Source organism: Myxine glutinosa, chromosome 7, assembly GCF_964187855.1.
Source record: "Myxine glutinosa chromosome 7, kmMyxGlut1.1, whole genome shotgun sequence".
Lineage (NCBI taxonomy): Eukaryota > Metazoa > Chordata > Myxini > Myxiniformes > Myxinidae > Myxine > Myxine glutinosa.
The window spans coordinates 166,208,119-166,223,849 of record NC_136267.1 but is presented as its reverse complement, the minus strand read 5'-3'; the positions used below and the strand labels follow the sequence as shown (position 1 = coordinate 166,223,849).

Here is a 15,731-nt window from a genome sequence, read left to right as displayed (position 1 = left end):
TCTCCAAATTCCTCGTCCGCGGTTAGTGGCAAAATTGGCCCTCTCACCCGGGTTGCTCGGACGACGAGAATCGGGGCAGAATCGCCCAATTGCTCCCTCTCCTCGTGTCTCGCACAAAATTTGCAGTTTTCCCCCAGACAAGGACGCCGAGAGAGTGCGTCCGCATTACCATGTAATGGGCCTTCCCGGCCCTATGGGCCACATCAAAATCGTACTGCTGCAACTTTTCCAACCACCTTGCAATTTGGCCCTCCGGTTCCTTGAACCGAAGGAGCCATTGCAAGGAGGAATGGTCAGTTCTAACCAAAAAATTCCGCCCGTACAGGTACGGGTGGAAATGGTTCATGGCAGCCAGCATAGCCAATAACTCTTTGCGAGTGACACAATAATTTCGCTCGGGCCTACTTAAGGCCCGACTATAGTAACCAATCACTCTCTCCACGCCCTCCTGTGTCTGAGACAAAACTGCGCCCAATCCTTCCTGGCTCGCATCCGTGTCCAGGGTAAATGCCCCATCGCTAGTGGGGTAAGCTAGAAGGGGTGCGGATGTTAGACACCCCTTCAATTTTTGGAAGGCCTCGTGGCACTCCCGTGTCCAATTAAATCGCGTCCCCTTCTCCGTAAGCCGGTGGAGGGGACGGGCCAACTCCGCAAATTTTGCCACAAAGCGCCGGTAGTAGGAGCAGAGTCCTAAAAATCCCCGCACCTCTTTGATGGTACGTGGTGCGGGCCACTCCTCTACCGCTTTAATTTTGTCTGGGTCCGTTTTTACCCCCTCGCGGCCGATCACGTGACCTAGATAGGCCACCTCTCTTGCAAACAAAGTGCACTTACTCGGGTTCAGCTTTAACCCTGCCTGTCTGAGGCACCCGAACACCTGGTCCAAATTAGCTACTGCCTGGGGGAACGTTTTGGCATGTACTAGGACGTCATCCAGGTACACCAGGCATGATTGCCATGGCATGCCGCCTAGTACATGCTCCATTAATCTTTCAAAGGTGGCGGGGGCGTTACACAAACCAAACGGCATCACAGTAAACTGATACAGTCCCTTACCTGTGGAAAATGCCGTTTTCTCCTTCCCTGCCCTATCCATCTCCACCTGCCAATAGCCACTCTTGAGGTCCAAAGTTGAGAACCAATTTGAGCCCGCAACGGCATCGAGGGTGTCATCAATTCTTGGCAGGGGATATGAGTCCTTGAGTGTCACGTTGTTTAGCTGGCGATAGTCCATGCAGAACCGCGTGGTCCCATCCTTCTTTTTGACCAGCACAACAGGTGACATCCAAGGACTTCCCGAGGGCTCGATCACACCTGCGTCGAGCATTTTTTCAACCTGCTCGTCAGCTTCCGCCCTCTTGCTCCAAGGGAGCCGTCGGGCGGCCTGACGAATAGGCCGGGCCTCACCGGTGTGGATCTGATGTTTCACCAGGCCCGTACGTCCAATATCCTCGGTGGACAAGGAGAAGAGGTCCAAATGGGACCCAACCAGTTTGTGTAAGGCCTCCCTCTGGGTACCTCCCAACTCTACACTACTACGATTTACCATCTCGCAAATGGGATCGGGCCAATTCCTAAAACTTATTGAAGGCTCCCCCTGGGGCCGGCTCGGCTGGACGTTCTCGCCCCTCACTGACGCGACTTCTCTAACTGGGGTGCAGCCAGCTACCTTCGTGTCCCTCACTATAGTGCGTGGTTCTGTGCTAATATTAATTACTCGGACGGCCACCACCGGCCCGTCCGTTTTTACAAGGGTACGGCCCACGATTAAACCAGGTATGGATAGCGCTGCCACCGGTTCGAACAGGCCGCAGGATTCCTGCCATGTCGGGCGAGCTGACCATCGGGCCGGCACTATGGCCTCGGCCCCCGGAGGGATGGTCACGGCCTCAGGAGCCTCCAGCTCCACCCTCTCGGCCGTGCTCACCCCCTCCAATGGTAGCTCTGCCACTCCCCATCGCAGGATCCCCCGACTCAAGTCGATTTTACAACCGCTGGCAGTCAACAAATCCAACCCTATTAAGCATGGGTCGCACACCTCCGCCACCCAAACCTCTATCTCTTGCTTTACCGATCCCAACTTGAGGGTCACAAAACCACGCCCTATGATCGGAGCCGTTGCCCCGGTAGCCAACTGCAAACTATGATTTTCCAGACACTGGATTTTACCCCAGCCGTCTGCACTCGAATTAAGGACCACGGGGCTGATGATCGTGGCGCTGGCTCCCGTGTCCACCACGGCGTCTACCCCCACGCCGGAAATTTTGCACCGAATTGTCAAACTACCCGTCCCAATTTGGCCACAATGAATGACCTGTTGCGTCAACGAGGGCTTCTCCCCATCCCCTACTGCCGAACACCGCCCTGCATGCCCGGCACGTTCTAGTTTCCCGGGCCCTGGCAGGGGGGTGTCTGAGGTCGGCTAGGCCGATCTATACGGGGCGGAGTTGAGGGCATCGGTTGGCGGGAAACGTCCCGGCGCGGAGCTCGACACTCCCATGCACGGTGACCCATCCGAGCACAATTATAGCACCTCACCTGGTAAGGTGCTTGCCTCCGGTATTCCAAATTCCCCCCCCTGTATGTCCGAATTGGGGTACTCTGTCGGGGACTACCGGGTGCCACCGCTGGGGCCGCCTGCCATGGTCCAGGTCCCGCCAGGCGCCGATCCACTAACCTCCGGACCATGCTCTCCAGGTCAGGGGCCCCGTCGGGGGCGGGCCCCCTTGGGGGGCCGCCCCCCATCACGGGCCCCATCTGACGCACCGCCACTGCGTGGCGCTCGCCTCCCCGGGCCAGGGGCCTCGCTGCTTCCCAACGGGCTGCAGCGTCGGCCGCCTGACTCATGGTCTGCGGGCGCCACATGGCGAGCTGTTGCCGGAGCTCCAGATCCGGAAGGGCCTGAATAAAGTGATCCAGCGCCAGGCTTTCCTGGGAACTCGCTGCCATGTCCGCGTGTGCAATCCCGACCGCGCGGCGAATATCGTGAGCAAGTTCCCCGATGGTCTCCTGGGGCTTGCGTTTTCGCTGCGCAAGTTGAGCTTTAACAAGCTCGCTTTGCTGTTCAATGCCGAAACGATTAATTAATGCCGCACGGAGAGCTGGCAGGGTGAGAGCACCCGGTGGTAAAGCCGTCAGCACCTTCGCCGCCGCACCGCGCAGTGCCCCCACCAGGTGTACTCCACCTTCGTCCGGATTCCAACCGTTGCCTTTACACACGTACTCAAACTGCGCCAGGTACGCCCTCAAATCACTCTTGCCGTCATACGGCGCGAGTGGGACCTTGTGGGCGCCCGAAGGTCGGACCCCGCGCGTCACTCCTTGTGGGATCAACGCGGGACCAAACCGTTCGGGCTCCCACAGTACGCTATTCCCGGGGGGCTCCCGCGCATCCCCCGTCCCTCCAAACACTACCCCTCCTGGTGTCGATGCCTGGGTCGCCCCTCCGCAACCCGCTACCCACGCCATACCCCCACATCCTTGCTCACCAGCACCCCCCTCACTCCCCATAGCCAAACCTCCTTGCACACCTCCTCTGTCCATACACTCCGGACCAGTCATACATCTTACCATTGGTCCCTCACGAACACCCGGGTCTACACCACCCCCCAAGCCGACTGAATCTCCCCTCACATCATATACATTGCCACTCACCTCCGTACCTCGTCGTCGCACCTCCTCTGCCACCTGCAAACTTTTTATTTGGTTGGTGAGCACCTCATCATGATTTGAACACAGACCTTGTACATATTCCATGACTTCCTCCTTTATCTCCCTCTTAGTTTCCCTCCGTCTCTTCTTAATTTCACTCACCCCTTCTTCCACCTCCTCTAATTTTTCCTTTACTTCCTTCATCTCCCTGTGCGCCCCCTCTATCTCTTCCTCTAACGCCACTTTAACCGTTTCTATGTGCATCCTCACCTCTCGGTCCTTCGTCTCCATTACTTCTGTCACCTCCTCCAACTTCTTTGTCAACCCCTCATGTACCATCTGACATTCCTTTTGTGTCGCTATTAATTCGTTCTTAATGTCTTTTTGTGTCGCTTTTAACCCCCCGATTATTGCCGTGTTCTTTTCCACTTGGTCCGCTAGTTCCCTTTGTCCTACTGTCAGCTGTTCTACTCCCTTCATCAGACCCTCTATTCCCCCCTGTAACCTAGCCGTATTATTCCTCACCTCTTTCTCTATACGCTTTTCACCTCGCTTTACCTCCTCGCGTACCCCCGAGACCTCCTCACTTACACCTCGTCGTATCTCCTCTTTCATCTCCTCCCTCTCTTTTGTAGATGCCACCCTCATCTGTCCCAATTCATCCCTCTGAGCATCCAGTTTACTTTCTAACCCGATTTTCACCTCCTCTATCTGGTTCCCCATCTGTTCGATTTCCCGGGCGGATTGCTCCCCTATTTCCCGCAATTTGTCTTCCATCCTATTTTCTAACCCCATTAACCCATTTTTTACCTCTTTTATCCCGTTGTCTAACCCCTCAAATTTAGCTTCTAGCCGTTCCCCCATTTCTCCCATTTTGCCCCCCATTTCTCCCATTTTGCCCCCCATTTCGCCCCCCATTACCCCCAATTGCTCACTCTGAGCCCTCATTTGCTCACTCTGAGCATCCATCCGGTTCCCCATTTGTCCCATTCGCTCACCCTGAGCATCCATTTTTGCTTCTAGCCCCATATTTGCCATTAGTATGGCTGCATTAATCTGCGCCATGAGGTCCCGCACATCAATTCCCGCTATTTGCGCAGCGGGCGCGGCTACCCCGCGCTCGTGCGAGCTGACACTTTGTGCGTCTGATACTCCCTCAACCGCCTCCTCATTGCTCCCCTCCATTTGATCCTGGGTTACTCCTAACCCCTCCTCTAGCTCACCCACCGGCATCCGATCGCCTTGACCAGCCATGGCGCGATTTCAAAATTCGGGTTTTCCTTTACAAAAACACAAATTTCCAGCACTTTGTAATTTTGAGCGCGTTAAGCGCGCTTCGGGCCTCGTATCCCACTCCTCGACACCAATTGTTACGGTACGCGGTTAAGATGTTATTTTGACCGAGCGGTGGTGTATTACCGTGACCGAACAGTTAATCCCCGACTCTAACACCCGATTTACCCCAAACTTTGGCTGGATCGCGCCACCGCTATTCAATCGGGAAAACTCTAAAGCGACCGAATACAAAGAGGAAAAAGGAATAAGACGAGAAGACGTACAGAAGAGTAATTGGATTTATTATACACACAAGCAAAAAGAAAGCAGTCACGTTTATTTACAACACATAAGACGCAGGTGACACAGTGCAATCTTTAGCTTATACAGACTTAATTACCTACCCAGGACAGAACAAACAAAAGACAGACTCACGCGGGGAATGCTGACAGGAATCGCAGGAGGTGGATCGCTGGAGGTGAACGCTTGGTGGAGCCAACGCGGAGCTTGGTGGAGCTTTGGTGGAGCTGAAGGCTTGGTGGAGCCAACGCGGAGCTTGGTGGAGCCTTGGTGGAGGTGAACGCTTGGTGGAGCCAACGCGGAGCTTGGTGGAGCCTTGGTGGAGGTGAACGCTTGGTGGAGCCAACGCGGAGCTTGGTGGAGCCTTGGTGGAGGTGAACGCTTGGTGGAGCCAACACGGAGCTTGGTGGAGCCTTGGTGGAGTTAAACGCTTGGTGGAGCCAACGCGGCTGGTGGGGGGTTGGTGTGACCGGTTCTCTCTCCTTCCCTCACAAGCTTCAGGACTCTTTCTCTCTCTTTCTTAGTCCCACCCAGTCCAACAACTTCCTCTCTTGCTTAGTCCAACTCAAGGCCTTCCTGTCTTCTGATCTCCTCCCTCCTCGACTCTGTAAAAGCTCATCTCCTCGGGAAACGCCCTGCCGTGGGTTATATAGGCCCCGCCCCTCAACCTTTGCGAACCTCCCCGATCACTCTTCCTCCGCCCTCTCTAGCCAAACCCCTGGCTCATGGTTGGTCGAGTGGGGCTGGCTCACTCCTCCCCTCTATGACGAGGTGGAGACACGCCTTTCTTCTCCGACCCTGCCTCGTGGTCAATGGCGGTAATTGGAGCGGAGGTAGTTTCTAATCGACGAAAAGGGGGAATGGAGGTTTTGGGAATGGGAATGAAAGTTTTGGGAGTGGGAATGAAGTTTTGGGAGTGGGAATGAAGGGAATCTATCTCTTTCACTGGTGCAATGGAGTATTTCAATTAATGGGAGACACAGCCTTACCCTAAAACACAGAATAAGATATAACTATCGAACAGGGGTATTCTATTATTGGCTGACGTGTATGCTTGTGGACTAATTATGGGACGCCCTTTTGACCTTTACACAGCTCCGGAGGCAGGAGGCGCAGACTCAAGCAATATTCATCACCAATTTACCACAATACAACACAATCAAAAAAAATACAGTCCTCATATCCGCAACACTATATATATATATATATATATATATATATATATATATATATATCTCTTTCTCTTACTATAATTCACCAAATGTCTGTCCGTCTGTCTGTCTGTCCGTCCATCTGTCTGTCCGTCCGTCCGTTCGAAGGTACTGCAAAAACGGCTGAATCGATCGCAACGATATTTTGGGTGGGTAATCCTGGGATCTGGAGTAAAATAGGCTATATTGTTTTTCTAATTTCAGGTTTGGCCTCCAGCATTTTCAGGTTTGGACTTCCGCATAACGTTATTTTCCCGGGTACCGCTCAAATGGCTGCACCGATCGGACTCGGTGACCTTGGACAAATACCTTTTATAAGGACATGGGTTAAATCCCTGCTTCAGAGAATGCCAACCCCCTCCCCGCCATCATGATTGTCTCTCCAACTCACAATCCCACGAGATATGCGGAAAGGATGACCCAAAACCAATTATCTTCTTTTTGATTCGTACATAAACATCATTAAAAGTAAATAATGACCTCGGCCAAAGTTCATACGACATGAGTTTAATCTCTACATGAGAGAATTCCACATAGCTATTTGGGTGGCGTATGCACTAACAGGTCGCTGTCTCCATCGAACTTGCCAAGGCCATAACACCTACCGGCTCAAAATCCTTTAACTGTTGACTTGGTAGTTTTTACAATGAAGGAAACATTAACAATGTTGTTAAAAGTTTATTTTGTGATTAATTTGTGATTGGAGTTATGTTGTTTGGAATGAAAAAAGAGATATTGAGTTCAAGTAAATGACGACATGCCGTGATGGTTTCTACTTTCTAAACGTGAACTTCGCGGATCGCCATATGCAGATTCGCCACGGACCCACAATCGATGTTTTTATACGTGAACGTACCCGTTTGTTTGCGAACGGGTATGTTTTTCATGGAAGTCCTTCACGAACTTGCTGTCCATGTCTGACGTGCGACTGAGGGTGCTACAGGAATGTGAAATTTATTGGTTTCGTGCTTTAGCATTCGCCGTATCTGCATTGCCTGTTTGCTTCCGGCCTCCCACCCTTGCGTAGCATGGGTATCTCACTAGTATGTATGAATATTTCATTCCTTCATTCAATATGTTTGGGTATGATGCTTTTCATTCTTAAATCCAGAAAAATTCTCTACATTTACATAATTTTGTGATTATTTTACACACTCACTTAAGTCTCTGTCTCTTGATTGTGCAGAACCGCCAGCACATTTCACCAAACAACTTCGAGACAAAATGGCATTGGAGGGTCGCCGTGCTGTGTTTGAGTGCCGCGTTTCTCGCGCAAATGCTGCTGTGCAATGGTTCTGTGATGAAACAGAGATACACACCGGAGACCGTTTCGAAGTGCGCAGCATCGATGTCATTCACACACTTGTCATACATCCCGTCACGATAGAAGACGAGGGCAGCTACACATGTGAGACAGATGGTGATTGCACAGAGGCAAGGCTCCTCGTGGAACCTGCTGATTGAGGAGCGATACCCAGATGCTTTGTGGACATGCTTAGCCAAACTGCACTATGCAAAAAAATGTCATGTTTTGCTCTCAAAGTACGCATGTACAATATTTATATGAATGAACACTGAAGTCAGGAAGAAAAAAGCAATATGTCCTATCTAGTCTGTAATGGCAACAATAAAAGGTTATTATGGTTTTACTTCCTTTGAGGTTTTACTTCCTTTGAAGAAAAGTCATATTGTTCATATTGAAAAGATATTTTGTTCACTACAGAAGTCGATGCTCATGGAAGAGCCAGATAATGGTATTATGCAAGTAAGCATACCGACAATGAAATAAAGAATAGGCAGATACGGAATGTACAGATAATGTTACCGAGAACTGAAAATGTCGCAGGTATGGTATGTATGGCACTTGACCTAAAGAAACAATGTCAAAAGATACAAACTTAAGGTTTTGTACCAACCTTTGTGTGACTCACAACACAGAAAGTAGATGTCTTACAAATGTATAATTATATATTCATACAGCACAATACATATGACTGGCAAAACTAGATGGACAGAGCCCACTGAAGCATTGTCACCTAACATTTGGTCTGACAAGTTAATAAATTGATTTAGTCATGTTGCTAGGGATGGCAGGCTATATTTGAGGTATCTGCACTTGCCTCTGAACTGTCCAGTCTGGGTGTAAATGTCTGCCCAGCTATAAACTTTCATTCTGGTGTTTCACATCAAAGGCGACGCATCAATGTGTGTGCCATTCCTACGATGGAAGTTAAACTGGGCATCCCATCTCCAAGCATTGGTTTGTGGACGTTAAAGATCACATGGTGCCGGTCGTGAAGAGTAGCTGTCGCCAGCATGGTGAACAAATTCCAAATTCCAAATTCCAGCATACTCAGCCTGGGAAGCCTTGCCAAGAATCGGCTTCAGCAGAACCCACACACTGTATGGAGTATGGGTCTAGTCATGCTGCTTCAATGAAATGTAATACTTTTCGGTCTGGATGGTTCACGAGAGATCCATATTTCAGTCCGAAACATGTACTCAGGCTTCTGTAACAGGAATCTGGCCTTTGCTTAACCATGAGACGTTCGCTGGACTATCCCCACAGCCTATATATACTGTATATATACATACATATATATATATATATAGATATATATATATATCATAGTATAGGTACCGGGCATTGCATTTTGAAAAAACTACATTTTAGGTGGGTTTTTTTCTATTTTTTTCTATTATATATGTTTTACACTTCCCTACACCCACAAAAGAATGGGATCAGGGATCATTTTATATTACCTTTCATATAGATACAAAGGCTTAGGCACTAATTAATGAGTGATTTTAAAATACATAAATAAATAAAAAATGCAACTTTTTTTTTTTAAAACTTTTTTTTTTCGGCAAAAACACTCCCGGCACTCACTAATGGACCTCTGAAAGTTTGACAAATTTCCGTTCAGCCACCTCTCAGGAAAATGGCGACACAGACACAGACAGACACACAAATGGCTCTCATTAAGTCTACCTGTAGCGGTACTTGGCATTTTTCACTCTTTATGGTGACTGTTGCACAGTGTATTTTTTGTGGGAGCCTAAAACACTTCCCAAAACCCACTGAGGAGTGTGATTGGGGATCATTTAATATCACCACAAAGGCTAAGGCATTAATTATAATGATTAAAAAAAAAAATCAACTTTTTTTCAATTTTTTTTTTTTTTCTTTGCCAAAACACTCCGCATCACTCATTGACGAACCTCTGAATGTTTGACAAAGATCCGTTTAGCCATCTCTGAGAAAAATGGCGCTACAAGAAACTTGGTAAGTGAACACACCCCAGATTTATAACATGGCGATGAGGATAAACAACTGGACTTTGAGGGTGGGGTTGGGGTTGGGAGGAAGGAGTGAGGGGAATTGTGTGGGTGTGATTCCTGAGGGAGGGGAGTGGCAGAAGGAGTGAGGGGAAAGCTGGGGTGGGGTGAGAGGAGTCAGGAGGGAGGGTGGGTGGTGTCGTGGAACAATTTGTGTACATAAACCAAGTCATGCCCACTCATTGAATACTTGTAAAATTTAATAACACTGGAAATTGAATAACCTTGTTTAAGGCGAATTTCAGTAAACAAATGAAAAAAACAGTAAGACATTTTTGAATTATTGACGTGCATAAACATCATTGTTCATAAACAGCTGTCAATCATCGGGTAACAGGTAAAAAAAAAAAGCCTCGGTAATTTGGAAAACATGTTGATAGAGCAAAACGTCAGAAATCGGGTGTTATTGAGTTTATTTTGCTTTGAAACTCACAAGGAGAAACAACAAACTTTTCCAAAGCGTACCCAATTGATATAAATTAACCAATTACTTTAAAAACAGCCACAAGGATAAAGACTTAAAGTAAAACACCAAAGCTTGTACCGTACTCTACACTACTTGCTGGAAAGGTGCGTTTTAACGTCATACGTTCGAGAAAGAGGCTGAATTTATTTTTCCACATTTCAAAGGCGGACGGACAGTATTCTGCGCCACCAATCAAAAGGATCACATTATTTGGAATTATTTTCTGATTCACCTGATTGATCAAACTTTGGCCGATCGATTTACTTACTGCATATGAACGTTGTTCGGAACGGAATCCCTTTGTAACCCGGGGACACACTGCACAGTATTTTGTATAAAACTTGCTTTTCACACAACCAGACGAGCATAAAACGCTTCATTTTATATCTGTCAATAGCTTATCGAATGAACCCACAGTAGCTCATCGTTCATTTAAAAAGGACAGGATGCTTTGCCGTTCAATTCACCAATCCATTGGACAGGGATTTAAAATGTATCGATTCACAGCGACTTAATAACATCAATATCGGGCACGGCACTTATCGGGTATCAACTTTGTGTGCGCACAATGCACTATAACGTCATTATTTATCACTGTATAATCAAAATTGGCATATTTTTTCTTTTAAATCGGTTGTCGTCAAATTTCCTATCCTGCACTACTATATATATATATATATATATATATATATATATATATATATATATATATATATATATATATATATATATATATACAGTCATGTGAAAAAGTAAATACATCCCATGTAAAGTTTTGACTTTTTCAACATACAGCTATTTGATCTTCATTTCAACAATATTGATAGATAAAGGTGATATAATATAACAAATATCATGAAACATTTACATTTTGTAGTCCATTGTATAATTTAAATAAACATAAATGCAAATTTCGCATGTGGAAAAAGTAATACACCCCGATATTTATCACTACTTCAAATACCTAAAATTAGAATAAGGTGCACCAGCTCAGGTACAAATGATTAGAACATCGTTAGAGAGGATCTTGGAGGAACCTGTCTTATTTAAACCTCAGACATTTAGTTTGGTTTGCTCTTTGTTGTTGAAGTGTGCGGCGTCACCATGCCTAGATCAAAAGAGCTCTCTGAGGCCTTCAGAAAGAAGGTTATAGATGCCTACGAGTCTGGGAAGGGATTTTAAAAGATATCCAAACAATTTGAAATCAATCATTCGACTGTCCGGAAGATAATCTACAAGTGGAGAATATTCCACACAACTGCCAACTTGTTCAGGCCAGGCCGCCCCAGCAAGTTCAGCCCGAGAGCAGACCGCAAGATGCTGAAAGAAGTCTTTAAGAACCCCAGAAAGTAATCACGGGACCTACAGGTATCTCTTGCCACTGTTGATGTCAAAGTGCATGAGGCTACCATTAGAAAGAGGCTGCACAAATTTGATCGACATGGGAGGTGTGCCAGGAGGAAACCTTTGCTGTCCAGAAAGAACATCAGGGCAAGACTAAAGTTTACCAATGAACACCTAGGCAAAGACCAGCACTTCTGGAACAATGTGCTCTGGACAGATGAGTCAAAGGTAGAGCTATTTGGCCACAGTACCAGAAGACATGTTTGGCGAAAACCAAAGACAGCATTTGACCACAAGAACCTGATACCAACTGTAAAGCATGGTGGTGGAAATATTATGGTTTGGGGCAGCTTTGCTGCATCAGGGCCTGGGCAACTCACCATCATATAATCCACTATGAAATCTTCATTGCACCAGAGCGTGCTTGAGGATAATGTGAGGCCATCTGTCGGAAAGTCGAAGCTCAACCGAAGGTGGACCTTGCAACATGACAATGACCCTAAACATACCAGTAAATCCACCAAGGAATGGCTGAAAAGAAAGAAATGGAGGGTTCTGGAATGGCCAAGTCAAAGCCCGGATCTAAATCCCATCAAAATGTTGTGGGGGGATTTGAAACGAGCTGTGCATGCAAGAAATCCCTCAAACATCGCACAGGTGAAAGAATTCTGCATGGAGTAGTGGGAAAAAATTTCTCCCAGTCGATGTCAGAGACTGGTAGACAGTTATAAGAAACGCCTACTTGAGGTTGTTTCTGCCAAAGGGGGCAATAGCACCTGTTTGAGTCAAGGGTGTACTTACTTTTTCCACATGCAAAATTTGCATTTATGTTTATTTAAATTATACAATGCACTACAAAATGTAAATGTTTCACGATATTTGTTATATTATATCACCTTTATCTATCAATATTGTTCAAATGAAGATCAAATAGCTGTATGCTGAAATATGTTGAAAAAGTCAAAACTTTACATGGGGTGTACTTACTTTTTCACGTGACTGTATATATATATGTATATATATATTTTTATATATATATATATATATATATATATATATATATATATATATATATATATATATTGTTGCGGTTTTGCCATAAAGTCAAACCCCCTATAGTTAATTGCAAGACAACATGTCGCCTGCAGTGGTTATTTATTTCTTATTGAATGTAAAGATTAGCCCCCTCTCCATTGTGTAATAATCGAGACCAAATATGCGTTGATTTAGGCAGGATTTCAAACCTCGGTGTGGTTGAGGGAAGACATTTGAATGTACAGGAAGGCGTGGCCAAAGGCACAGGCCATGTGACCAACAAACGGCAAAGGACACGTCACCAGCAAGCGACCACTGGGTTGTGAAACCTCCCTGTATGAAAGAGGGAAGAAGGAATGAAACCTTCCTAGGGGGAGGAAGGATGAATGGCCGCATGTGACCAACCTCAGCCAATGGGAGGCTGTGGAACATTCTGGAAGCTTTTCGGGTCTGATAAACCCCCCTCCCCCCACCCATCGCATTTTCCCCCTCTTGCTTCGCCGACGCCCCTCTTGCTTCGACGACGCTCCTCTCGTTTCGCCGCCGCCCCTCTCGTTTTGCCGACGCCCCTCACAGCTCTGACTTCGCCGACGCCCTTGGTCTCTTCACTGACCTGCAATTGTTGATCTCACTCTGATCCGGCCTCCTTCTCTGACCTGCAAGCGGACATGCTGTCTTTGCATTGACCTCTCCCACGATTTTTTTTTTTTTTTTTTTTTTTTGTATACAAGATCGAGGCTCGTGAAAGAGCGAACATTAATCACACAGAAAGACAAACAGACACACAAAACAAATAACATCGGGAGCGGTAGACAAGATGGGGAGAGAGGGGGAAGGACACAAACACAACATTTGAGAGCAGGGACCGAGAGACATGGAGACATCGAGAGAACTGTGGGAGGGAGAGGGCTTTGGGGGGAAGGCATGGGAAGGGGGGGGGGTGGGAGAGGTATAAAACATATGGACACTGCCAAGACTTCCAGGAAAGAAGTTGGAATTTCAAACAAGGTGGATCTGGGGTGAATTAGTGGGGGTAGAAAAGATCAAGGTTTTGGATGGGGGAAGATAAGAGATGGTGGTGAACAGCTGTTTTGAAGACCTGGAGGGAGGAGTGTGATTGAAGTGAGTGTGGGAGTTTGTTCCAGAGGCGGGAGAAAAGAGGAATGAAAGAGTGAAGGTGAGCAGAGAGCCGAGATTTCGGCAGTTTAACCATCAGAGGGTGGCTGGCAGATCTTGTGCGACCTGTAGGAATATTTGGGGGACAGAGCACAGAGAGAGCTGGGGGAGCAAGGCCGGAGAGGAGTCGGTAGAAGACAGAAAGACCACCTACCTGCCTGCGGTGAGTGAGTGAAAGGCCCTCAGAGATAGCTTCATCGCGGGAGATTCCAATGATTCTGAAAGCTTTGGATTCAACAGCGTGAAGCCGAGCCAGGTGTGAGGCAGGAGCACCAGCCCATAGGGGAGAACAGTATTCCATTGAGCTGCGGATGAAAGCCTTGTATGTGGTGAGGAGCTCAGGTGTGCCTAGGAAGGACTTCGCACGATGGAGGATGCCCAGTCGGCGACTGGCTTTGGAGGCCAGCTTGGAAATGTGGTTTTCCCCAGAAAGATCATGGCAGATGGTGAGACCCAAAAGCTTGAGCGACAGAACTTCTTGGAGAGGATTGTTGAGAAAGTAGATGGGAGGGTTGTCCAGTCGATCTTTTCGGAGAGACATAGTAAGAGTGTGAGATTTGTCAGGATTGAAAGACATGTTCCACATGTTTGACCAGTCTGTGATTTTGTCCAGGTCTTCAGAGAGTGAGGAGGCTGCAGACTGCCGATCTGAGGGAAGAGGAATGGAGCGGTAGAGAGAGGAGTCATCAGCAAAGAGATACAGAGGATTTTCCAGAGAGTCGGAGAGATCATTGATAAAGACCAGAAAAAGCACAGGGCCCAGCACACTGCCTTGGGGAACTCCAGCCTGAACGGGAAGGGGAAATGAGAGAAATCCATTCAGGGCCACACGTTGACTACGACCAGAGAGGAAGTCCGCAAGCCATGCATGGAGATTTCCATGGATACCATAGGAGGAGAGTTTGGTGAGCAGAGCTGGGTGCCAGACCGTATCGAAGGCATGTGATATGTCAAGGGAGACAGCTCTGATTTCCTGTTTGGCATTGAGGACCTCCATCCATTGTTGAGACAGCAGAAGCAGCATGTCCAGAGTAGAGTGACCTGGTCTGAAACCAAATTGATGATCAGAGATCAAGCCATTGGAGAAGAGGAAAGATTTCATATCCGAAGCAATGATGGATTCCATGACTTTGCTGATAATTGGGAGCAGGCTGATTGGTCTGTAGTTGCAAGGATCTGTTTTTGCACCTTTTTTGTGTAAAGCGGTAATGTTTGCTGATTTCCAGGATGCTGGCAGATGACCTTGAGCAAAAGATAGGGTGAAAAGAACAGAGAGAGGGTGAGATAGAGCGGCAGAGCAGGATTTTAGGACCCGTGGGCTGATGCCATCTGGTCCAGTTGCAGAATCAGAGTCGAGGTTTGACAAAAACTCCTCCACCTTGTCAGGAGAGAAGGTCACAGAGTCCAGGAGCAGTTTGGTTCGACTGGGAAAGGTGGGAACAGAGAGAGATGGGTTTGGGACTAAGGATTTTGAGGCAAACACAGAGTTGAGGCATTCGGCTTTGTCACGTGCGATGTCAACTGTGTGGCCATTTGAGGTAAGGGAGGGGATGGAGGGGGAACAAACACCAGAAACGGATTTGACCAGACGCCACCAGGATTTGGAGGAAGGAGACAGGTTTGAGAGTTCATTCTTGAGTGAGGAGAGATAGTGCTTCCTGGCACTCCTGAGGGTAGACACACACTTGTTCCGAGCTTGGTGGAAGGAACTGAGATTTCCTTCAGTTGGATTAGCCTTCCAAGAGGCAAAGGCAAGTTGTTTCAGGGCAACTGCCTCACCACAAGATTCAGTGTACCATGGACGGGAGGAAGGGTAAGACAACTGAAGGCGAGATGGGATAAATCTGTGCATGAGAGAGATCAGTTTGCTTTGGAAGAATTCCCAGGAAGAATTGATGTCAGAGGCAGTGGAGATGGGAGACCAATCCAGACGA

The 15,731-nt window shown here is 47.5% G+C and overlaps 1 protein-coding gene across 1 annotated transcript in view; it reads left to right on the top strand.

Moving 5' to 3' along the window:
- The window catches only part of LOC137413152 (obscurin-like protein 1), a 135,967-nt gene extending 127,881 nt beyond the window's left edge, over window positions 1–8,086 (top strand). The window contains exon 18 of the mRNA XM_078782520.1: window positions 7,624–8,086. Within this exon, the coding sequence (XP_078638646.1) occupies window positions 7,624–7,901 (278 nt within the window). The 3' untranslated portion in view covers window positions 7,902–8,086. The remainder of the gene's footprint in view (window positions 1–7,623) is intronic.
- Window positions 8,087–15,731: the final 7,645 nt, after the last annotated feature.